The sequence below is a fragment of the Pteropus medius genome, unplaced genomic scaffold (genome assembly GCF_902729225.1).
Source record: "Pteropus medius unplaced genomic scaffold, Ma_sr-lr_union100, whole genome shotgun sequence".
NCBI classification, from domain to species: Eukaryota; Metazoa; Chordata; class Mammalia; order Chiroptera; family Pteropodidae; genus Pteropus; species Pteropus medius.
The window spans coordinates 5,858,104-5,884,624 of record NW_024349804.1 but is presented as its reverse complement, the minus strand read 5'-3'; the positions used below and the strand labels follow the sequence as shown (position 1 = coordinate 5,884,624).

Sequence of the window (26,521 nt, the reverse complement as noted above, 5' to 3'; positions counted from 1 at the left end):
CATTACATTTTTAACGACCTCTCTAAACCAGTTCTATACATGTATTTTAAATGAGTTCTCTATTTTAGAAGTAAAGTTTCTATCTATAAACAGGAATATACTATTGTAATTTAGATGGTATATTTTGTATAACTACTCAGACTACATTTTGATAACCTTATATAATGTATCTTTAGTATGCATGTGGATCAAAGCAGCATTATAGTTTCTCTGGAAGTAATTACTTGAATTCTAAACATGGAATTCAAAGGTATGTGATTATTTAGCAATGCTATGTGACTAAATTTTGATTTGTTTCCATTTCAGTCTCATGAAGCAAACAGCAATGCAGTTAGATTTAGAGTGTGCCAGCTCATCAACAGGCTCTTGGGAAGTATGCCAGAAAATGCCCTGATTGATGATGATTTGTTTGATAAACTTAATAAAGCCATGTTTATTAGATTGAAAGATAAAATTCCAAATGTAAGGATACAGGCCGTTCTGGCTCTTTCACGACTTCAGGATCCCAAAGATGATGAATGCCCAGTGGCTAATGGTATGTGTAGCTCCCTAAATCCTTTTTCAGTTTTGTTGACTTTGTTAAATCCTCAGTAGATAATTTTTTTCGTTATGAACTACATATATGAAAGAATATAGGCTTGTATGTGTATATACACATATACATACATATATAATTTAAAAATATGTATATATATTTATAATTTAAAAAAAAACCCCAAGGAACCACCACTCAACTTGAAAAAATAGGCTTCAAAGGTACTGATGATATTGTATCTTATATCTCACTCCAATTACATCACTCCCTCAGAGATAACAATTATCCTGAATTTTGGGTTAATTCTCTTGTTTAAACAATTAACTACATGTGGGTATCTCTAATAAGTTTTGCCTATTATTTTGTATGTTGCATGTGTCATATTTTTCTGTGCTCTCACCATTATTTCTAAATGTAACATTCATCCATGTTCTGTTTACTTACTATTTTATGGCATTCTATTGTATGAACATAGCACAGTTTATTATTTCTAATACTGATGGACCTTCTAGTTGTTTCCAGTTATTTTGCTCTTAAAAAATAGTGTTGGTGCAGTGAAGTTATACATGGTTTCTCACGCACAAGTTAGAGTTTTTCTAGGGATGGACTAACTGGAATGGGTGCACATTTAATATATAAGTGTTCTGCAGAACGGTTCATCAATTAATATTCCCAATAAAAATGCATAAAGGCTTTCATTGATTCACATCCTCTCCGGTGTTTGATATTGCCAGATTTTTAAATTTTTCTTAGTCGGTCATATGATGTAATTGTTATTGCATCTTTTTTTGGATATTTAGCAGCCAGTTATATTTATTCTATTATATAATGCCTATTAATGTGTTCTATCTATTTTTCTGTTGGCTTGTCTTAATGACTTATTGGAGTCCTTTATACTGAAAAATCCTTGGGTTATATGAATCCTAGATCTCTTACTACTTAACATGGTTTATTGTTTCGCTCTCTTTGGGATGTCTTTTGTTGGACAGAATTTCTTATGTCAAAATTATCAGTCTCTTTGATTTGCACTTGCTTTTATTTAAGAAATCTTTCTCTACCTTTACACTTGTAAAGATAGTTATATTCCACTTTTCCATATTAGCCTAAGGTATATTTTGGGCACTCCTGTTAATTTTTCTCTTTTTCTTTCTTACTAGCTTTATAATCAATTTTGATAACTGGTGTTGATATTTTCTGTTTTTTTGTTTTGTTTTGTTTTTTTATAGGCAAGGCAACCCTTGGTTGACCTCACAGATTGCAAGGATTACAATCCTTTATTTTCTATTTTTATTTTTTACGCTTACAGCACCTGGTCTTCCTAGGTAGTCTCCCATCCAACTACTAACCAGGCCTGACCCTGCTTAGCTTCCGAGATCAGAGGGGATCAGGTTTGTTCAGGGTAGCATGGTCGTAGACAATATTTTCTGGTCTTAAATGATATACCTAATATTGTGTAAAACATGTTCAGTAGTCAACATGTACTTGATTATAATTTAAAAATTTGAGAAGTAGAGGTGAATAAACATTTATATACAGAAATAGATTTTGTTTCAGTAAGTAAAACCAAAAGTTAATTCTTTTTTTTTGAACTCATTAAAAATCCAAATAGCCCTTTATAATGCCAGGTCAGTTTAAAATAAAGTCCCTGCTATATTAGACTTCTAAATCTTAAAGAGTTGCAAAGGCATAATCTTAATGATGGATTTTCTGTGACTTTAGGGCTATTTGTTTTTAGTGTTAGCCTTCATGCCCAGTCTGGTGACTAATTTCATTTTCTGCCCTTTTTAAGGGAAGTTGGCAGAAAAAAAAAGTCTTCAGTTAAAATTAAATGTGTAAGACTAAAATATGACATTTTAAAGATCCTATTAAATATCAAAATGTGGGTTATCTTATGACTATAATTAAAGAAATATTTCTTTAGTGTACTAAAATGTATCACTTTATTTTTAGCATATGCTACTTTGATTGAAAATGATTCCAATCCAGAAGTTAGGCGGGCAGTGTTATCATGTATTGTGCCATCAGCAAAGACTTTGCCAAAAATCGTAGGGCGCACCAAGGATGTGAAAGAGACTGTCAGAAAGCTGGCTTATCAGGTAAATAACATCTTGTGTAGGCATATTCTTAAAAGATAAGAAGCTGTACTCTTAAAATACTTTTGAAAAATATTTGGCAAATAATAACGATTCCTTCATTTGAGATTTTTACCAACAGAGAGCTTAGATAATTTAGGTAGAATCTTATTGTATTAATGTGTTACCAGATATTAAATTTTTTTGGAGATTCTGGGTAATTTTCTTAGATGGAGATATTACTAGTTATGAAATTTGTAAACTATGTTGAGTTTAATAACCATCTTTTTATTATCTTTTTAAGGTTTTAGCCGAAAAGGTTCATATAAGAGTTATGTCCATTGCTCAGAGAGTAATGCTCCTTCAACAAGGTCTTAGTGACAGATCAGGTAAGATATCTTTACATACAAAACTTCAGTAGATTTTGAGTTCAGACTTAAAAGATTTAATAAACAACTGTCCTAAATTAGGTCAGGTGAACCTATTATTTCCATAGCCCTGTCAGAAATTTATCTTGGTGTATAATATAGAAAACATTTTCTAGGTTTTAAGAGTTTGTTCCAATTTTTCTGTTTTATAAATGGAAAAACTAGCTGAAGGCTACAGAGCTAATTTACATCAGAAGTAGGGCTGGATCTGTTTTCTAGCTCTCCCTCCCTAGTAAAAATGCTGTCTATCCTCTTTGTGTATATTTTGATTATACAGTCATTAGGAATGGTCATACTAGTATAATTTTCTTAGTTTATTGTTTGTTTTTTCTTTTTGTCCCTGTTGCAACTAGAGGATCTGCTTACAGGAATGAGGAATGATAGATTTTTAATTTCCAATCCATATGAGAAGGCTAAGATGACTTAATTTTACTATAGCAAGAAAAACCAGAGTTTGAAAACATTCTCAGAGGACTAATGACTAGGATGACTTTAAAAACTGGGAATAAGGTTCGTTTAGTGATACATGCTTGCATGATTCCCTACTGCAAATAGCAGTCACGTGTAATAGATGAAGTCAGTCAATAAGTGAAATATTGGTATTATATTGTCTAAACAAGACCCGAAGCCCAGGGAATGCAGGGGAGAAGGAATGCAAAGATATTTTGTTGGTTGAGTATTTGGTTCTGACCTTTTCTCTTTTTATTTGGAAATGAGCAACATAGTGATTTTTCCTTAGTATGCTTTGTTCTGCCTCTTAGTCTCTTTCCGTTTTCATTATAAATACCGACTTAAATGTTAATACTGATCTGAGACGTTAAAACAAAATACGGGAAATGGAAGCTAGAGGGAGCCTCTGTTTACTTACGTTTCAAATGACTTAACAGATGCTGTGAAACAAGCAACACAGAAGCATCTTCTCCAAGGCTGGTTACGTTTCTCTGACGGAAATATATTAGAGTTGCTTCATCGGTTGGATGTGGAAAATTCTTCTGAAGTGGCCATCTCTGTTCTCAATGCCTTATTTTCAGTGACTCCTCTTAATGAACTGGCAGAAATCTGTAAAAATAATGATGGCAGGTATATATGAAGTATTCATTCTTTAAAATGTGATGCTGATGAACTTTTGCAATTAAACTTAGTCTCCTCGTATATGTCTTTTTCCACTTTTTTCCTTCTTGTATAAGAATTCAGTTCTTTACCATAGACTACATTATTATTATTATTATTATTATTCCTTTTTCATTTTGTTGCCTTGATTTTTACATTAGCCTACCATGGAAAGCCCAACAACGTGTATTCCTATAGTATGTTTGCTCATTTAATGTTTTTTTTTCTTTTGGTCTAAATATTTTCACTCTTTGTTTTCCATTCTTTTATGTGTGGATAACTTAATGACTTTGCAATTAAAAGGATGGCAGTTACAAATTCCCATTTTTCTATTTAGTTCAAATTTTAGCTGGCTGTTAAGATCATGCTTTTATTCTCTCCTTTTTAAATGAAGGAAATTGATTCCAGTGGAAACATTAACTCCTGAAATTGCTTTGTATTGGCGTACCCTTTGTGAATATTTGAAGTCAAAAGGAGACGAAGGTGAAGAATTTTTAGAGCAAATTTTGCCAGAGCCTGTAGTATATGCAGAGTATTTACTGAGGTAAAAATTTTTCCTTTGGTTTGGAATGTACTTGTGTTGCCATATGTGTCAACCTCCCAGCCCTCCTCCCTCAAAGACATGCTTGATTGGAAATAAGTTAAAAACTTTTTTTTTTTTTTTTTTTTTTTTGGTTAGGTAGAGATAAATAGGTGTGCACATTGAGTCTTTCTGAGGAATATCTTGTGTTGGTCAGGATACTGAAAGATCAAAGTCAGTGTGTTTCGGGACATCTGAAAAGTGTTAAGATGTGATTATGTACATTTCTTCATAAAGTTGATAATGATGATGCGTTACTCTTTGAAACTGGTTGGCATACTTTTTCTAAGTGCAAGACACTAAGTTTTGTAGAGTCTGTGGACAATACTGTCTCTGTCACAGTTATTCAGCTCTGCTGTGGTGATGTAAAAGCAGCCAGAGACAATGTGTAATGAACGATTATGACTTTCTTGATAAAACTTTTATCAATTTTTACAGATGCTAAAATTTGAACTTCATCTAATTTTCACATATACATATATATATATATATATATATATATATATACACACACACACGTATATATTTTCACATGTATTTTTAAACTTATTTAACAATGTAAAAATTTTAGCTTGCAAGCTATGCAAAAAAAAGCAGTAGGCTGGATTTGGTGCATGGACCATAGTTTTCCAACTGACAGGGTGGACCTTTGTAGCCAGTTTTAGTATTAATTAATTTGGCTTTTTGTTTAAAAGTTTGTTTTTCAAAATGTACTTTTTTCTTAAATTATTTTGAATTACTGTGATTTCTCCTTATTTCACCTCAAAATTAAACAAGTAAAACATGAATGCATTTTTGTCAAAATTCTAATATAGATGTACATAGAATAAAAATGTGGAATTTCCTTTTATCTCCTAATTCCTCAATCTCATTGATTTCCTTATAGTTAACAACCAAACAATTTGGAGTATACACTTTCAAACCCTTTCTCTACATTTATGCACCAGTATATTAAATGCAGAAATGCTTTTTTTAAATATAGCATACTTCATAATTTTTTTTAACTGCTGGTGTCTGAGACCATTATATGTTGGTACATATAAATCTCTCACCGTAGTAACAATGACATATCATTTACTCCTCTGTTGATGGACATTTAGGGTATTTCCAGTTTTCACTGATGATAAAGGTGTGTTCAACTTTCTTGTACATTTAGATGTGCCTTTCTGATTTTGTGGGGTTAATTCCCAGAAGTGGAATTCCTGGGCCAAAGTTAATATACATTTTGATAGATATTGGAGTGTAGATTTTTAACTTTGTGCTTTGATGCATTTTTAAATAGATTCTTGCATATAATATGAATTATGGGCCTGAGTTCTCTCCATGTGAAATATACTATCCTGCTTTTGCCAATAAAAGTCTCATATATAAGTAGGAAGCAAAACTGTGAATACATTTGAATTTTGTATGCCAAATATTAAATTCAGGATAAATATCTTAAATGTGAGCCAAAATAGAAACTTATAGCTTGAGCTCATAGAAATATTACAAAAACCATATGTGAATTTTCTAAGTGTTTTGATGGTAATTATTTCAGGCTTTAAAATTTAATTAGAGTATTTATTATAATGCTGTTTAGGCCATATTGAAATATTTCCAAAAAGAATGAGTTTGATGCAATGTTTAGTATATATCAATGTAAAAGTAATAAATGCCTATAGAAGACAAAATATTAAAAAAAATGAAATATTAATAAGTAACATAGAGGGGGAACGTCTTCTCAAGGACTGTTTCACGAATTGATTCTTAGTTGATTAATACCGACATGTAAAGAGCTTGGGTCCTCATTCTTATATTTCCTTTGTCCCTTAATCTGTGAGTTTTGAGATGATTTTAATCAACTTGTTTATTTCACTTATAGAGAGGAAAAGTTTAAAAATCGTATTTTATTACTGAAAGAACACAAGAAATAGGACGATTGTCTTTTGGGAGCAACATTACTAGATAGGACAAGTTTACTCAGGTACAGCAACAAAATTAAATGGAAAAATTGTTTTCTGATAATGTGAGAAATATATTTTCAGACATTTCATAGCAGGAAGAGTTAGTGACTCAGAATTCTGATATGAAACAATTTTCTGTTATCCAAAGTATTCACATTAAGAGAGGAATCCGGGATATTAAATGAGGCCTATCAAATTTGAGTATGAAAAAGGGACACGAATAAAATTTTTGGAAAGCTACCTTAAATACAAATTTTTGATTTATGAGCCTTTATATACTCTTGGTTATCATTTTATAAAATGAGTCGATTTATTCATTTTACATAATTCTGCAGTTTCTAGGACTTGATTCTTGTGGACATTTTAAAAATGACATTTTTGAACCAGATTGTTTTTCATATTCCAACCAAAAGGCATGTAGGTGTTTAAGTTTAAACCCTTAATTCTGCTTTTAAGTAGCTTCCCCCTCCCTCTATCTTTTGTAGGCTATTGAATATTTTCTAGGTCAGGGTTGTAAGAGGCTTTAATTTGGGCAGTTGATGGTGCTTTTTCAGTAGCACCTGCACTAAGACACTGCAAAGCTTAGTTAGGCCCCTAAGCTAGAATAATACAAATTCCTGACACCATGTATGTTTTTCTGATTTTTTTAAAAGATCATTGTGTTCATGATTTAATCCTGTAATGACTATTATTATTGCTGCTATTCTTTTAAACAACAAAATAATGGTTAATTAGGGATGATGGAAGTCTAGCTCTTCATAAATAATTGGATTTTGAGGAAAGGCTTCAGAACTTTATAACAGAATACTAGTGACATCGAAATATTTAGTTATCAATTTGAGAGACAAATATGAACCTTTTGAAAATTTCCCATAGGAAGTTTGAATCTTTAATGAAAGTACATTTTTCAAATTTTTTGTTTCAGGCCATCAAGTTCGTGAAAGTCCATGATAATGGCATAGAATTTACTCTGTAGACCAAATTAGTATAACATGGTATAAACATCCATATATTTGCACTAATATGAACTGAAAAGATGCTTTTCTAACCTGTTTGGGAGCTGTTTAATATTCTTAACAGATTCTATACATTTTATTAATTCTACTTGTTTTAGTTATATTCAGAGCATTCCAGTCGTTAATGATGAGCAGATAAATGACTTTTCCTATATTGGAAATTTGATGACAAAAGAGTTCATAGGTCAACAGTTGATTCTAATTATCAAGTCTTTGGATACCAGTGAAGAAGGAGGAAGGTACGTCTAAATGTTCTAATGTGCTCTTCTGAATTTTTTGTTTTGAAATATAGTCTCGTTATAATATGATTAACTATATTTAACCTAGCTCTCTAATGTGCTATAAAAAGTATTTTCTTTCCTTTTATATATGTTAATATATATATATTACATATATAAATATATATGTAATATATGAGGAAATATATATATATATGTATATATATATGTATACATATATATATGTAATATATATGTAATATATATATATTTATATATATATGTATATATATACACATATATATGTAATATATGTATATATTACATATATGTGTATATATTACATATATATATAATATATATATATTACATATATAAATATATATGTAATATATGAGGAAATATATCCCTTTCCTCCCCCAACTCCTGTGTGTTTATGTGTGTATGTATAAAATATGAGGTCTTAATTCATTTTTTTGGAATAAATCAATGAAATTGCAGATGTTTGCTTAAAAATCTATTTGTCTTTATTATAGTAGAGGGCTAGTAATACTATCTAAAAGATTTGATTCACTGCTGGTATTTTGTCATTTCATCTGTTGATTTATGAAAGATTGTAAGGTCATTTATAAATTTTTTTTTTTGTAGAACATGAATTTTTTACCTAAAATTTGTACATATTTTTTTGTATTTCAGTTCTTTTTTATATTTAAGTCTGCGTAATAGGTGAAATGTTAGAGATAAAATGTGTTTCTACTGTCCTATTTAAATTAAAATAATTCTTTTTGAATGCAGGAAACGACTGCTGGCTATTTTACAGGAGATTCTTACTCTACATACAACCCCGATATCTCTAATTTCTTTTCTTGTTGAGAGACTGCTCCACATAATTATAGATGATGATAAGAGAATACAAATTGTAAGTATTTTCTTCGTTGTTGATAAAGATAACAAGTTTTGGTAAATGACTGAGGATTGTCTTACCTTTTAGTACTTTTTGCTTTGTCTTAAATTGCCTTTTGTTTTAGGTTTGTCTCTATCAAGCTTTTAAACTTAAAAACAAATCTTTCTCACACATATTTTAAAAAAAATCTCTTAGCATACCTATCATTGTGTTGTATCAGTTTGAAATGGAGCGGGTTAGGGAAGTGGTGACATGTCGCCATTGGTCACTAGCGTGTTTGAGAGCTGGCTCAAGTTAGACATACCTGGGTTCAGATCCCCTCTTAACACTTTCTGGCTTTGTGACTTTAGGCAAGTTATTTAATTTAGCTTTTTCACTCATCCACAAAGTAAAAATAACAATAAAACCTACTTTTCATTGTTCAATGAAATAATGTTCATAAAGTGCTTTATAAATGCAGAAATAAATGTTATAATATTACTGGTATTTTCTCTGGGGTAGGCATAAAAGCCAGCCGTGTATCATCGCTTTTCATAAAATCATACCGTCTTGGAGTTGTAAATTAATTCAGAGGTCGTCTTTCCAACCCCTCCTTGCACATACATACTTATACATAAATCTCTTCTACGACATTTCCAGTTAGTGGTTATCCAGTGTCTGCTTAAGTACCCTCATTTGAGATGCACCGTTTTCTGAATCAGCCAACTCCAGTGTCCCAGTGACTCTGAAAAGAAGGTCTTTTGTTATGCTGTCATTATTTATGCTTTGTATATCCAAAGGAACAATAAAAGAGAATTCTGTTTTTTATATTTAGCTCCTATAGAGCTGAACAAGGGAAGGAGTTGAAAATTTTGGGTAGAGAATTTTAGTTTTATAGTGCTTAAGGTTATACAATATAAGGCTATATAATATTAATTTTTTGTTTTTCAAGCAATATTAGAATTTATCTTCGATGTCTATGTGCCTATTATCTTCCCATAATCTTACACTTTTTAGACACATATTGTTGGGTCATTTTTTTCTAAAATTGTCGAGCAAATAGAATGTGTACCATTTTTACTTGCATATTTTGTTGTTTTTCAAGAGATTCAGGATACGACTTGGAGTTTTATGTAGCAATTTGAAGTCATTTTCTGAAATAGAACATATTAAATCATGTACTCTGAATTATAACTTTCCTTAATCAGGTTACAGAAATTATCTCAGAGATTCGGGCACCCATTGTTACTGTTGATGTTAATAATGACCCAGCTGATGCAAGAAAGAAAGAGCTGAAGGTAAATCTCTTCTAAATTAAAGAAATGCTTGAGTATAATGTTGTGCAAGTCTTTTATTCCCTCTTGCTATACATTTTCAAAATTGTTCTCACAAAGTTATTAACTATTCTAAGAGTATCTAAAATGTTAGCAGATTATGTCAGTCTGAAAGATTTGCAGGAAGACCGTAACTTTGTATATGCCTGACTGATTAAATTTGGGGTCATTGAGATATTAAAGTATATTCTTTAATTTGCTACAGATTTTCATATTAATAGTTTTTGTTTGGTATTTACATAATCAATTTATATCTTTCCTTAGATGGCTGAAATAAAAGTTAAACTTATTGAGGCAAAAGCAGCTTTGGAAAATTGCATTACCTTACAGGATTTTAAAAAAGCATCAGAATTAAAAGAAGAAATTAAAATATTAGAAGACGCCAGAGTAAACCTATTGAAAGAGACAGAGCAACTTGAAATTAAAGAAGTCCATGTAGAGAAGGTATAGATAACTTTCTTCTACTAAATTTTAGCTGTTATTAATCATCTCAACTAAACTTTGTTTTCTTTCTTAACTCAAAGCTGCCAGAATGTATTTACTTTGGAGAGATTTTTAACAGTATCATGAATTAATATGAAAAATTTCTTTCCTCTCCTATTTGTTTGTATTTTGGACTTTGAAAGGCTTTAATTTAATTATTGTAGCTAGGACTTTATTTGTTCTCTTCAGTGCTAATTTCTAGAATCCGAAGTCTTTCTGCCTTCTTGTGGTTTCCTCCTGTTTTCGATGTGTGTGTGTATGTGTGTGTGTCTTCAGTGGTTCAGAAAAGGAAAATGCATTCATCTATTCATCTTTTCTGTATTTGTGGAAGACTCGTGACCTTTCTGCTGCTAGGAAAAGAATTTCTATGGTAACCATACCATTATACACATATCTTTTAAAGCTTAATTACAGTAATGCATTGCATAATGGGGATAAATTCTGAGAAATGCGTCATTAGGTGATTTTGTCAGTGTGAACATTATAGAATGCACTTCACAAACCTAGATACAGTATAGCTTACTGCACACCTAGGCTATATGGTATAGCTTACTACTCCTAGGCTACAAACCTGTATAGTATGTTAGCGTACTGCATACTGTAGGCAGTTGTAACACAACAGTAAGTATTTGTGTATCCAAATATACCTAAACATAGAAGAGGTACCATAAAAATACAGTACAAAAGATAAAGTACATGTGTGTGTGCTCAACACATGGTTTGAAGGAGGAGGACGGCTGTGGAGGGAGGTGTCGTCGGAGGGGTCGTGCAGGTCCGGAGGAGCGATGTAGGAAGGAACCTAGAAAAGGAGAGAGAGGGAGAGCAGGTATTGAAAGAGACCCAGAGATAGAGCTTGAGACGACAAATATAAAAGGGAGAGGGAGAGGAGAGAGGGAGAAACAGGAAACAGGACTGGGAGGAAAGGGATGAAGACACACGGAGGGAGGGGTGGGGGATGGAGTTTGTGTGCGGGAGTGGGTGCGTGTGGGTGTGTGCGCGCCTGTGCGGCAAGGCAGGGGCCGGGTCCCAGCGCCCCTCCTCCCCAGCCTTCTCCCGCCCTCCCTTGCCGACTCCCGGTCTCAGCCACAGGCTGGCGCAGGGCAGGTGGTCAGCATGCTTAGCCTCTTCACCTATTTAAACCACCCAGAGCTGGCAGTAAATTTAACACCTAGTCATTGCAAGCCTTCTCCTTTCAACATTGCAAGCAAACTTTTTGCTTGTAATCCATTAGAGTCTCATGGGACGATCACTGACTTAACATGATGCGGTGCCTGACTGTACTCTTTTTAGTCGTGCTACTCATCCAGTAATTAAAAATTTGCCTTACCCAAGGATCATGGTGAACCACTAAAGGGTTTTAAGTGGTAGGATGAGATTTATGTCTTAGATCACTGTTCATCAGGAAGTGGGTTGCAGCATGTAAAAACCTAGTCAGGCATACTAGTTGGAAGACCGTTAACAGTAATGTAGGCTTGAAGTGACTGCAGTGTGAACAAGATGATGGTGGTGGATATGGAAAGAAGCGATAGATTTGAGAAATATTTAGGAATTAGTAATGAAGAAGAGTGAGTCAAGAATATGTGCTAGGTCTTTTGGTTTGGACAACTAGGTAGATGGCAGTGATATTTATGGAGATAGCACAGGAGGAGGTGGGATTTGGGCGATGATGTGTTAATTCCCTTTAGGACATTGTGAGTTTGAGAAGCCTGTGGAAAATGACTTCTGGCTGTATATATGAATATGAAACTTCGAAAATAGCTGGGCTAGCTCATAGATGGTAAATGAAATTGTATGACTGGATAAGGTTGCCCGGGGTTGTCTGCAGAGGCAGTATACCAAGGACAAAGCCCTGAGAAAGACATTTAAGGGTTGGGCAGAAGATAGTCTTACTAATGCGGAATATTTTGTGTTTCATTTTAGAATGATGCTGACACACTACAGAAGTGTCTTATTTTGTGCTATGAACTGTTGAAGCAAATGTCCACCTCAGTAGGTATAGGTGCAACCATGAATGGCATCATTGAATCTTTGGTATGTTGGTGGCCTTTGAAGCTTTATTTTATTCCACTCCTTCCTCATTTTATAAGTAGTATTTTCTTTGGGGTTCAAAACAAAGAAAAAAGATGATCATTTTAAACATCTGATAAATATAAATGGTAAAAAAAATATAGTGGCTGCTTCATACTGTGAAGATTAAATTAAGATAATGCATAGAAAGAACTTGGTATATGTTATTCCTTTGAAAACCTTTGAGAAAATTATTTTATGTTGGACAGAGATGCAGAATATCTTTATTCTTTGAATCATAAGAGTAAATACTGAAACAAACAACAGAATTATTTATGTACTGGAATCTTGCTGTATAGTAAGAGTATGAGAAAGTTTTATTGTGAGCCCTGTGAAGGGAATTTGTATATTAATATATATTTAAAATACTTTTTTACTTAAGTAACCCTTCATAGGTCATCTCCATTTTACTGACCTTGGAGACAAATACTGCAAGACTCTAGAACAGCTTTGCCTGATAGAAGAAATAAAATGCAAACCACACGTAACTTTAAATTTTTTTAGTAGCCACATTTAAAAAATAAAAAAACCCGGTGAAATTAATTTTAATATATTTAACCCAATATACCCAAAATGTTATTGCTTCATCGTTTACCTAATACATAAACGACTGAAGTGATGCTACTCTGTTTCTCACAGGGAGTCTTTAGAGTGCATCTCAGCCTGCGCCAGTCACATTTCAGGCACTTGGCGGTCACGTGGTTAGTGGCCGCGGCATCAGACAGCGCCTCCCTAGAGCCTTCTTTTTAGTCGTGCTACTCATCCAAGGCAAGTTTTGAATGTACCCAAGTTCTTTCAGGAGTCTCCCCAAATTGTTTTTACTTGGGATTAGTGAAAAACAGCCACTGAAATTGTGATCTAAAATTTAGATTTTTGGATTGTCATGAGTTTCTTAATGCAGTTAGAAAGACCAATTATTGTTTACCACAGTCTAGAGCTTTTGATTAAAATTAGATTCTCTTAAACCATTAGAATTTATTATTTTTAGTGAAGCAGGTGTTTTTACCGAAAAGTGATGCTTTTAAAGTTCTACTTGCATACTGTATGTCTGGTCCTATTGCAAGAGAATGGTAAATTATGGATGGTAAATTATAATATAGTTAACTAAACAATTGTAGTACTAAATATGAAGACTATCTATGTAGGAAAAGATACACAATGTTGAGTGAAGAAAGAACACAAAATTGAATGTTCATAATAATTTTAAGTATATAAAAACAATCTGTCTAAAGATCTTTAGACTTGAGTGATGTAAGTGAATAAGATATTTAGATATAGGAGTTATAATATTTTTTTGAAATTACTATTTAAGTGAAAATAAATTGAACAAATATTGAACATCTATATACTAAATGCCGGGGAAAAGAGTATTCATGGTATGTAAAGCACACATAGACTGTCCTCATGGATCTTCTGATGGATCTTCTAAGCAGGGCAGGGGGACATCAGTCAAAAAAGTGGAACCTTATCCCATTGATCATTGCTATGAATAAGAATTATATGATCACATGTAAACATACAATAGTGGAATTCGGTGTGTTCTGGAAGGTGACCTTGATCAATAGTAGACATTCACTATGTGAAGGAGGGAAGACTGTTCTCGACCTGCTCCGTACAGCATAGTAGCTGCCAGCTATGTGTGGCTCTTGTAAACCTGTGGCTGTCAAAAAGTAGTTCAGATGATGTAAGTGTAAAAATACACTGGGTTTCGAAGACTTACGTCAAACAACAGAATGCAAATTACCTCAGTTTTTAAATATTGATTACATTACGCATGATACTATTTTGGTTATATTGGGTAAAATAAGAGTTTTACCTGTTTCTTTTTACTTTAATGTGGCTATTTGATTTTCTAATTAAAAATGACATATGTGGCTTGCATTATATTTCTGTTGGATAGCACTGAGTGGGAGGCATCAAAATCAGACCAACTGAATCAGAAAAGAGCAAGGGGTCACGTATAAGATGACACTGGGAAAGAGTACACAATAGGTATATTATATGTCATGTGAAGGAGCTATATCTTTGTCCTATGAGCATTGGAAAGCCACTGAGAAAGTTGTAGCAAATGGAGTAGGAGGTTTCTCATGATTGCATTATTTCACTCCAGCTATATTCATGTTTTAGAAATTTATTATTTACCTTTTTTTCAACTGAAAATTGACTTTCTTGAGTTAACAGACAATATGGAAATGTAAATCTAAAAAATCATTCAGAAATTATCATTTTGACCATGTTTTTAAAATTATAAATTTCTCATCCTGATAAAAATTATTATAATTTGTAATTTATATTAGATTCTTCCTGGAATAATAAGTGTTCATCCTGTAGTAAGAAATCTGGCTGTTTTATGCTTGGGATGCTGTGGAATACAGAATCAGAAATTTGCAAGTAAACACTTTGTATTACTATTACAGGTAGGATTTATCTTGTGACAAAATCTTGATTGCATTTCTTGAAATAAATAGTCAGAATCTGTGGTGACAAAGCTAATACTCTAAATTTAATATAGTCCAGACCTATTAATGATGATTATTATGGAAGGCTTTTAAATACTCAACTTTTATTTTTTGATATCTTTCTTATTAAAATACGTCTTTAGAAAAAAGGTGAAATGTCAGCTATTTAAGGTGTTTTTTAAATTAATCATACAGCAAGTATTTATTGAGTGCATATTATATGCCCAGCATTATTCTAGGCTTAGAAAAAAAATAAGATAATTAGCACAAACGAGATAAAATGTAATGGAGTTTACATTTTAGAAGAGGCAAATGAAAAATAATATATAGTACACTAGGAATCAGTGATTCTGCTAGTAATTCTTAAGGAAGGCTTGTTTAGTTCTGTGAAATGTGTTGCTGCCAGGAAATAAAATCCTACATTTTTAAAGAGGTTTGGTGAAGAAATTAGAACCGAAAGTTTTCTGCTTCACTTTCCTGGCTTTTTTGGAGTTGGTTCTTGAATGCTACATTGACCTGGTCATTACTTTTTTTTTTAAGTGGAAGCAGAATCTTACTAGAATATTTGATAGTAAAGGGTTCATTTATGTCTAGCTTATTACTAAGTAGTTTTTTTTTTTTGGCTCTAAAAAATGAAGTGAAACATTTATTAAGATGTCCTGTATACTGTTATAAATGCAGCTGAAAATTATAAGTTGTAGTCAAGCTGGAACTCTGATCGAGGAGTTTGGAGGCAGCGGTGATATAGAACTTCTAGTACCGCAGCAAAGGAAATGCCATCGAATTATTTCAAAAGATATTTAATTTCACTTGACCTTTAAAAATGAAATGTGGAATTTGATCCTTTTAATTTTTGCTGACAACATCAATAATAAGTGGTTTGGTCATTTCAGACAGAAGAAATGCAATATGAATTTAATGCTTAAGAGTGCCTTGGAGCATTTTGAAATTATTTAATACTAACTCATCCCCCACTCGAGAGAGGAGGCTAGAGGAACCTTGATACTGTTTGCTCATATGTAATTTTCCGTAGTGAAAAGTTGTCAAAATCAAGTCGATGTGAAAGATAAATGAATATTCCTTATTAAGACCATTCCACAATTTTGCCTTTTTTGTTTGTTTTGTTTAAACAACTTTGATCTCTAAACTTATTTTTTGGGGGGACTAACCTAATATTTGCCTGAATAAAATAACTTAATATAATTTTTTTGTGAATTAAAAATGTTCACGAACGATAGATTCAAATGCAGTAAAATAACATTGAATGTGAAATTTTGCCTATAGTTTGTGTGTTATTCTGTAGTGAGGTTATAAACTTTTAACAGGTGCTAAAAGGGTTCAGTATCAAAAGATGTTAACCACTGAATGGATTCAATTATTTATCTTTATGAAGATATTTTCAGAGCTATCATTGGAAGGTTTTAGATTAAGGGAAAATACCTATCTTCTAGGGGAGTATGAAATATTTTTAAATCAAGTTTTAGAAATAAAAATTGATTTAAGAAATGTATAAACACTCGATAGGCAGCAGAGGGAAATTATTTAAAAATCTTTCTGAAATAAATATTCAATATTGATAAGTATTGGAAGCCAGTAAATGAGAAAGGCAAGGAAAACCAAGCTGCTGTTAGTGGCATGTTTAGAATTCATAGCATTTGATTTGGGCAAATTTGTAGGTTTTGCCCTAAGAAAATATATAATAGATATGTTCTTGAAATTTCCTTAAAAGTTTTATAATTTTGAGCCATTTTTCTCAATTCACTAATTTGACCATCTTGCAAGTGGTTTTTATTCATTCCGAAGGCTAAGCTATATAGTCAAGTAGTTTCTTAATCACCAAAATTTAAGTGCATTAAAGAATATAGTAAATATCTTTATAATAGAAATAGTCAGCTCTTTTTTTCATGGCTTTGAAATTTGGTGTATAGGAATTCAATCTTCTTATCTCGGGATAGACTCATACAATCTACTGGGCTTTATGGTTCACCTCCTTTTGTAAAGGAGTCCAGTCCGGTTCATCGAAAACTGAATTCACTGTTAATGAAATCTGAACTTACAGAGCTAACACGAGAAACTTTGGTCTTTAGTGAAACTTGATAACCTGGAAGAGTACTGATGCTTTAATGAATGCTTTTTATTGGTTAGAATGAGTGTTTTTGTCTTGACAGATAGCCGCAAACAATTTCAATATAATTGAACAGGTTTTCTAGATCTTAAAAAAAATAATAAAATGCTGTAGTTGAACACATTTATTCTTTTTTAAATAAAAGGAACAAATAATATAATCCAGCCTGATATTAGTTCCAGAAATTTCTTGACTGAAGATGAGCTTTTTCTGAAGAAAATGTAACTCTAAATGTTATGGTAGAAATAAATAAAAATAATAACTTTAAAATGGAAATTTTAATTATTTTTGAAAAATGGTGTTTTATATAGGATTCACACTTATGATATCAGACTAAGAAAATAAGATACACGTTAACTTTATGCAGGATAGACAATTAAAAGTTTACTCAATTCACTTCTTTTGGTGGGGGATGTTTCAATTTAGGTTTTGCAAATTGATGATGTGACAATAAAAATAAGTGCTTTAAAGGCAATCTTTGACCAACTGATGGCATTTGGGATTGAACCATTTAAAACTAAAACAGACGAAGCCCTTCAAAGTGAAGGTGCAGAAATAAACACTGACGAAGAGCAAGAATCCAGAGAAGCTGAAGAAGTGGCTACTGCAGCCAAGAATGTTCTGAAACTTCTTTCTGATTTCTTAGAGAGCGAGGTAAGAAGTAATCACAGCCCGATTATTACGAGATGTCTTTTTCAGCATGTATGTTTCTGTTCTTTATGTTTTTTAGGCTGAAGTTTAAACTTGGCCAACATTTCAAACTTTGCCTTTTGAATATCATAATTAAATTCCACTTCTGATTTACCTAGTTTCTCATGATCAAATTAGATGTCCGGAGAACTGAAGTGTAAGGCCCGTTGTCATGTCTTCTCTTTCGTTTCTCTCTCTTTTTTTGCGGGGTGTTGCGGGGGGTGGGGGGGCAGTGTTTAAACATTTATTTTCTCACAAATCTAGAGGCTAAAAGTATGAGATCAAGGTGTTAGCAGAAGAAGTTTCTTCTACGGACTCTCCTGGGCCGACTTCTCCCTGTGTCTTCACACGTTCTTCCCTCTGTGTGTCTCTGTTCTAATCTCTTCTCCGCCATCTTTCCCTGCCCCCCTCATTTCTCATTTGTTTGCATCTTCACTCTTTTTTGTCAGTCTTGCTGGCTTGTCAGATATGTTCATCTTTTCAAAGACCAGCTTTTGATTTTATTGACTTCTCTCCACTATTTTTTTAATCTCTTTTTTGTTTACCTCTTCTGAAATATTTATTATTTTCTTCTTCCTTCTTTGGGTTTAGTTTGCTCTTTTTTTTAAGTTCCTTAAGGTTAATAGTTAGGCTATTAATTTGAGATTTTTTAAACGTAGGCATTTACTGCTAGGAATATCCCACTGCTTTTGCTGCACTCAGTAAGTTTTGGTTTGTTATGTTTTCATTTTTATTTATCTAAGTATTTTCTAACTTCTCTTTTGATTTCTCCTTTGTCCATTGGTGTGTAAGAAGAATGTATTGTTTACACATATTTGTGAATTTTACAGTTCTCTCATTGCTTTCTAGATATATTCCATTGCAATTAGAAAAGATACTTTATGATTTTACTCTTTATAAATTTATTGAGACTTGGGCCTAACATAAGGTTTATCCTTGAGGATGTTCCACATGTACTTGAGAAGAATGTATATTCTGTTGTTGTTGGGTGGAATGTTTTGTTTGTTAGGTCTTGTTTGTTTATAGTGTTAAGTCCTCTATTTCATTACTGATCTGTCCAGTTCTATCCATTACATTGAGTATTGAAGTCTTCAGCTACTATTGTAGAGCAGTCTATTTCTCCCTGCAATTCTGTCAATTTTCCTATATTTTGGACTTTATTTGTTGTGTATATGTTTTTAATTATCTTTTTGATAAATTGACCTTTTTAAAATCAATATTTATTGTCCTTTGTCTCTCGTAATAGTTTTTGAGTTACTCTTTGACTACAAAGTAGCAGAAATAAGGCCTTTCTTATCACTAATTTCTTTTAGTATAAACAGATTAAACTCTCTCATCAAAAGGTTGGCTTTTAAAATTTTGCGTTGTTAGCCAGACGATTTACTAACTTGCTTTTGGGAATTATCCAGTGCCGTGGGCTTGCTGACATTGTGTAGGTCGGAAAACTATTGAACATTAAAACTATCAGTAAATGAATGATTTCTTTTTATACTACTGGTACATTAATCTCTTTCTGGCTGAACTAGATTATGTGACTTTGACTTTTTGTCATCACCACTTAAACATTTAGACTTCCTTGACTAACCCTGGGCCGTAAGTAACAGCCTTTTACATGTTTCAAGGACTTGGCAAACTATTGCTATCAGGAAAGTATTTCATAGTTAGAAATTTTTAAAAGGTGGGAGGCATGCAGGCTTGGAGTCAGACGTGTGGACTTGTGTTCTGGTTGTATCTATGAGAACCTTCGATAAGGGATTTACAGGCTCTGGCCTGTTTCCTCATCTGTAAAGTAGAGATACTATGCCTCTTCGGTGGGATGGTCCTTTAATCAGTCAGCAGATATTTGAGGGCTCATTACGTGCCAGTCACTCTTCACTCTTGAGAGTACAGAGCTGAGTGGACTGTCCCTGCCCTCGTGGTGGCTGTGAGCCCTACGTGAGTTAATATGTGGAAAGCACTTGCCAGTGCCCTAGCACTTACTAATCTTATCTATTTCTGTATCTTTCTGTTATTTAGAGTTCTGGAAAGAATTTGAAACAGTTCTTGTATTTGCTCATCGTACCATTTTCACTTCTGCCCCCCTAGCTGGGACTTGTTCTTCAGTCCTAGATTATAACCTGTCAAGATAATTTTCCTGAAATCTCATTTAAAACATTTTTCCCTACCCTGTCAAAAACCTTCGATGCCCAATATCCTGTCTCACTAAAGGCGAATTTCTTTACCTCGTTTTCAAGGTCTCTATAATGTGGTCACTGTGCAAACTTAGTTTTCATCAATCATAATCACTGGCATTGGTTGAGGATTTCCTGTGCAGATAGCAATTCTGAGAGCTTTACATGTAACTGTCTTGTGATTACTGTTATTACCCCCTTTTGGTATATGAGAAAAGTGATAAGTAACATGCACAGGGTCATACAGCCAGGAAGTGTCAGAGGTTTGAATTTAATTCAGCCCCAATAACCACTGTTTTAAACTGTCACTCTTTTATACCTGTACCTTCGTTTGCATACCACTGTATTTTCTTTTCCATTTTCTTTAAGTTTTTGGTTACTGCTTCTAGGAATGTCTTTTTCCACTTCTATACCTTCTATTCACATTTTCCCCATAGTTCAGACACACTGCCTCTCCTACCTCTGGAGCTTTCATTTATAGGTACCTTCCTCTGATGTCAGGGTATTTACTGAGGTTTTTTTTTTGTATTTTAGCACCATGATAAGCATTTAATACACACTGATTTTTGGTTTCACAACATTTAAAAGGCCTTTTGGTTCTTCTAAAGAATTTTAAGAGAATTGAAGTTTTCATAGGTAGACAAATAATTTGTCCTATAGCCCTAACCTGAAAGGAGAAACAAAATCTGTGTGCCTTTAACAAATTCACAGTAACATGAATGATTTGGGGGTAGTTCATATAAAAATATTGTAGAACAGGCTACACTTTTTATAAGGCTTAAAAAGGAAATAGAAATACATTTTTTGTAATGAAAGTCATTTTTATTAGGTGTGTGAACTCAGGACAGGAGCTGCGGAGGGACTAGCCAAGCTGATGTTCTGTGGGCGTTTGGCCAGCAGCAGGATCCTTTCCCGTCTCATCTTGTTGTGGTACAATCCTGTGACCGAAGAGGACGTCCGACTTCGACATTGCCTCGGCGTGTTCTTCCCCATGTTTGCTTATGCAAGCAGGTATTCTGTCGTATTGCTAAATCGCAATCAGGCTCCCCAAGAGTCATGTCTATAGTATTTTGTTGTTTATTTTCCTTCAGCGGTAAGCGATGAAATGAGAAGACCTTACATAGTTTTATTTACTTTGACTTATTTGGCTCTTTCCGAGATGAAATGTACTATCTTGATGGGGGTAGATTTTATATATAATAAATTTTTTAAAGAATCATTTGCTTTTTCTTTGCCAGTATACTTTCAAATCGTTTTTCAATAGGACTAATCAAGAATGTTTTGAAGAAGCCTTTCTTCCAACTCTGCAAACACTGGCCAGTGCCCCTGCGTCTTCTCCTTTATCTGAAATAGACATCACTAACGTTGCCGAGTTACTTGTAGATTTGACAAGACCGAGTGGCTTAAATCCTCAGGCCAAGAATTCCCAAGATTATCAGGTGAGTGAGTATGTTAGCCTGTGGATGATTTAGCCTGCAGGTCACTGATTTTTGGAGGGAGAATAATCCCTGTGATAGAATCTTGAAATAGAGGTACATTTCGATCTTGAGGTTGCTGGTCTGTGTGGTGGCGCATAACACGAAGTAAGAAAAGATCTTTTGTGAAATACAGAGATAGAAGGAGCCAATGCTGACATTTTTGCTACTGAAAAGAAGTCAACAAAAAGCAACCATCCTCAGTACCCTCCTCACCTACTACTGGCTGTTAAGTATTCTGAATAATGACTTATGTTATCTAGGACTCCTTGAGTCTTCTAATGTTGGTTTACCTGCTCTGTGTCTGATAGGAGGAGGGAGAAATCAAAGAACAAAACTTGCCTCGAGCTTATTTTTATTTTTAATTTAAAGAGGATAAGTTAACAAAACCATCACACAAATTAAATTTAATCTGAGTTTTTAATATTTTGATATCATTTGATCAAACTTATCACCATGTTGAACATTAACATTATTAATTTCAGGTGCCAGCTGATTAAGTTGAAAGTACAGTTGACCCTTGAACATGGGTGTGAACTGCGTGGGTCCACTTACACGCCAGACGTTTTTCAATACATTTTCAATCGGCTCTCCGTATCCTCAGGGTTCACATCCACAGTTTCAACCAGAGCACGTTAGGCAAAATACAGTAACGGGCAGCGATACAGCCACTAAGTGATTTAGGGCTTTAGACAAGAGTGATGCTCACAGCGTTACTGGGTCCAATTCAGTCAGCCCTTGTTGGGATTTGGGGAGTGGCTTGCGTAGAGAGAGACTTTTATTAAGGATGAGTCAGTGTAGTTGGTTGTGTAAGTCATGTCTGAACGATGGGAAAGCTTTCTGGCTAAGGCCTGAGTGGGCCTGTTGGCAGAACATTAGGATGGGGAATGTGGAGTTGGCCTTGTTTGCAGTGAGTAACTATGCAGGGTGTATGATGAAAGGGTTAATGGAATGGAAGTTACTTATTAGACAGATTCATTTGGTGATGACTACTGTTATGTGAGGTGAATTGGTGAGAGGAATAGAGAGAATATGAAAGAGCAGCTAAAATACATAAATAGGAGATAAAAGCTTGTAGAAATAGAATAGAAAATAGTAGTAGCAAGTAGGAAAAAAATAGAAGAAATTGTCAGAAAAAATGATGGGTTAAAAAGCCAAGAGGAAAGAGCATCGAAAGGCAAGGGAGATGGAGGCATTCGCGATGACTAACTAAGGTTCTAAGTATGGTGACAAGTCCTCAAAGATGTTGACATTTCATTGGGAAGTAAATTCGCAGGATCAGCATCTTGGAAGAGGGAGGGAAATAGGTTGGGGCAGCGGGAGAAGTTGACTGTCATGCAGTCTTAAGGTCTCAGGGCGATCCCACGGGACGTTCCATGACTGGGATGTCCTCTGCGTTATCCAGAATTGCGACAAAGCTGGGCCGTTGTGCCTGTCCATCTACTAGTCACTGAATGTGGACTAACTCTTGGGGAGGTGTGATCTTGGGCAGGGCTCACTGTCTGCAGCGGAGACCAGTGCTGCACCTGGGAACTTTTAGCCTCCAAAACTCATATCAGCTGGGGGAATGAATGCAGGGGGTGCATCTGGGGCTTGAACCACAGCATCCACTATAGGAAGTCAAGGAAGCGCATTTGGGAAGTAATAAGTTAAATTTGGTTTTAGACATTTTGTATTTGAGATGATTGAAGATAGTGGAAATGTTTGTTAGTGTGTAGGGCTGTATTGTAATCATGCCATTTTTAATTTACAGAGATTTTTCTCTTGATTTTCTAGGCTTTAACAGTTCATGACAATTTGGCTATAAAAATTTGCAATGAGATCTTAAAATGTCCATTTTCACCAGAAATTCGGGTCTATACAAAATCCTTGAGTTCTTTGGAACTCAGTAACAGTCTTGCTAAAGATCTTTTGGTTCTGTTGAATGAGATTCTGGAGGTAAAGTATTTTCTACTTACTCTTATGTATATATTTTATCAAAGTAGAATTTGTATAGTTATATTATTCATGTTAGTATACTGTGACTTTGCTCATTTGAGGTAAATATTTCCATCATAAATTTAATATAATTTTTAGAATGTTTTAAAACAACTTGATGTCAGCATGTAGCTTTTTTGGAGGAAGATGAAAAAATGCTTCATTTAAAAAATGTTGATAATGTTCTCTGTTATAGCAAGTAAAAGATAGGACGTGTCTGAGAGCTTTGGAGAAAATCAAGATAAAGTTAGAAAAAGGAAATAAAGAATCTGGTGACCAAGCTGTAGCCACACAGGATGCCAGCACGACTATGACTGTTTATAAAAATGAAGATGGTAATAACATACTAACCTGAATATTTATAAGATTCTATCCTTTTCATCTTTACTGAGACACATTTTTTTTTTTTTTTTCTTATAATGTGGCTGGGTTTCAGAAAATTTTTCTAATTAATCTCCTTGGGAAAATGTATTACTGATAAGTGTTTATTCTACTTTTAGTTTTTTGGTGTACTTTTCTCACCATATGATCTTGCATACTATCCTTTTAGGAGTTTTGCTTGCTTACTTTCTAGTATTCACCATTTTGTGGAACACTGACATGATAAATTTTCAGTGGCTGCTAATGGGACTGGTTGTCATATGTTTTATGAAAAATTGACTTGGAAAGACCATTTAAAATACTTAGAGTCTTTTTTATTTACATTGTTGCATACTTTCTTTTAATAGAAAAGGATGGAGAGCTATTTGTAACTCCTCACAAGGATGTAAGAGTAAGGCAAGCATCGAAATCCATTCAGCAAAAGACTAACAGAGGTAGGTAGTGTGTGGATAGACTAGTTTTGTAATAAAACTTTTCAGTTTCGTTTCCCAATGAAATACTTTGTAAGTTTCCTTATCTTTGTGTCCTTAGGAACAGCTTTATAAATGTCTTAGGTATTTTTTAATTCTTTCAGCTAATGTTAGGTTTTGCTTTGTTACCTAAGAGATTGTATCAGGTGTTTTTGCTTGAAAGAAATATGATGCAAAAGATCATATTGCAAAGGATTATTTGGATTAAATCGATTTTTATTAGGAAATGATCCGTGATGGTTTTATGTTATCAGTTGTTTATGTTTTAGCCTTTACATGATTAAGCAGTTTTGTCCCTTTCATCTGCGTGGTAGTTTTCTGGCTTGTCTTCTTTTTTCCCATTTTACTTCATATTTTCCCAAAATAATTTATTTCCCAAGGGATATCCAACAATAGGAGAGTTGTTGGAATAATGTAGTTGTTGACTGTTAGGGGATCACTTGGAAAAAATCTGAAATTCAAGATCTTTTTATTGTTTTATTTTATTACAAAAGCAATACATGCTTATTACAGAAGAATCAGAAAATACATCCAAGCAAACCAATATAAAGAACACTAATACTACTACTCATGAGCCATATACTATTTTAATCCTTGAAGAATGTTTTTTGAGGTCTTTTTCTATGCAGATTTAATTGGGTTCTAAATGGAATCTGGCCATAATATTGTTTTGTAGCCAGCTATTTAAATACTATTTGCTGGATGTCCCAAATTAGTCCCATATTGTTGGATATTTTCTTGGGGATAATTGCATTAGATATTTAAAAGCAAATGCATAAGGTTTAGGGCGGGGGGAAGAACAAACTTTCACATGAATAAGAAGGGTATACAAATTTCAACCAAATGATCATACCGAGCAATATGGTTTTGATCAGATTGCTTTTAGTCAGATAATGTACCATGAGAATGCCACCTTCCCCCCCAACCCCCCACATAGCTCAAACTTCATTTATATGTGTTGTTTAGGTATCACAGATGGGGAGCATCCAAGGCCAAACTGTGTCTTACTTTTTAACCTTGTAAATTTCTAGCAAGAATTTTTCTAACTCCCAGCATATAGAGGCTCTAGTTTTTATACTGAAATGTTTGAATTGGCAATGTATATATTAAGTATTTCACAAGAAGCCATTACTTTAATGATTAAAGTTGTTTCTTTAGGACCTGGACCTGTTTATGGTCTTAACCTACCTTTCTACTTTTTCTCCATACACCTTGTGCTGTAGCCAGAATAGAGGTACTTTCTTTATATAACATGTTTTTCATATGCTTTCCTCCAAATACATTTAACTAAAATCTGCCACCTTATAACTTAATTTCCATATTTTCCCTTGCCTATTCTCAGAGCTAACAAAATAAATTAATTTTGAATCTTGGTTAGGTTCCTTTTCTCTGTGGGGTTGATAATTGCTGTCAAGGTGGCTGGAGACTTGGAGGAAATCTGTTGAAGACGGAAAATAAAGGATTAGGGAGCCCAGAAAATAGATTAAAAATAGTAAGCAACTGATAATTTTCATAATGAACTGTCTTTAAGGACGGAGAAAAGTGACGGCTTCAACCAGGATTAACAGAGGACGGCAGATTTCTGAGGCTGACTTCGAAAGGTATGCCACGCACCCCCAGAATACGTAGACCTAATCTTTATTTATTTTTATGGTCTGGAAGTAGAAAAAACATTGTAGTTTGCGTCTACTGTGACAGAAACTCAATATATAACAAGATAACCAGTGAAAACTATAAATCACTGTCTTGGATATATATCCTAAAATTCTATTATCAAGAGCATTTGACTTCCTGTGGCTGATCTGCTTTTCTTGTTAGCAGCTTGGCCTTTTACTACTAGGCAGTGAAAACTCGAATGCATTTTCCATTTATGCTTCCCTGTGTTCGTCTATGTACATGATCGTTTATGACTCCTAATCTTGAATTAGCTAACTCTTTAGATTTAGGTTTCGGTTCTCTATATTTACAATGATAGGCTATTTCTGCCTTTAATTTGGACGTGTCAGTGGTATAGGGTCTATATTTGGTTTCTGCCAAGTAAGCCACTGTGGGAAGCGGAACGCTGCAGCTATCTTACCCTCATCTATTTACTGGTAAAACTGTA

At 33.7% G+C, this 26,521-nt stretch overlaps 1 protein-coding gene and 1 pseudogene across 1 annotated transcript in view; one reads left to right on the top strand and one right to left on the bottom strand.

Annotated features, from left to right (window-relative positions):
• NCAPG (non-SMC condensin I complex subunit G) overlaps positions 1-26,521 on the top strand; it is a 28,810-nt gene that overhangs the window by 1,632 nt on the left and 657 nt on the right. Inside the window, exons 3-20 of the mRNA XM_039838120.1 lie at positions 307-535; positions 2,486-2,631; positions 2,912-2,996; positions 3,923-4,115; positions 4,540-4,689; positions 7,783-7,923; positions 8,698-8,821; positions 9,994-10,083; positions 10,384-10,563; positions 12,523-12,633; positions 14,967-15,086; positions 17,680-17,907; positions 20,944-21,125; positions 21,379-21,553; positions 23,366-23,527; positions 23,763-23,901; positions 24,295-24,381; positions 25,949-26,018. Of these exons, the coding sequence (XP_039694054.1) occupies positions 307-535; positions 2,486-2,631; positions 2,912-2,996; positions 3,923-4,115; positions 4,540-4,689; positions 7,783-7,923; positions 8,698-8,821; positions 9,994-10,083; positions 10,384-10,563; positions 12,523-12,633; positions 14,967-15,086; positions 17,680-17,907; positions 20,944-21,125; positions 21,379-21,553; positions 23,366-23,527; positions 23,763-23,901; positions 24,295-24,381; positions 25,949-26,018 (2,612 nt within the window). The remainder of the gene's footprint in view (positions 1-306; positions 536-2,485; positions 2,632-2,911; positions 2,997-3,922; positions 4,116-4,539; positions 4,690-7,782; positions 7,924-8,697; positions 8,822-9,993; positions 10,084-10,383; positions 10,564-12,522; positions 12,634-14,966; positions 15,087-17,679; positions 17,908-20,943; positions 21,126-21,378; positions 21,554-23,365; positions 23,528-23,762; positions 23,902-24,294; positions 24,382-25,948; positions 26,019-26,521) is intronic.
• On the bottom strand, positions 1,833-1,951 carry LOC120583041 (uncharacterized; annotated as a pseudogene).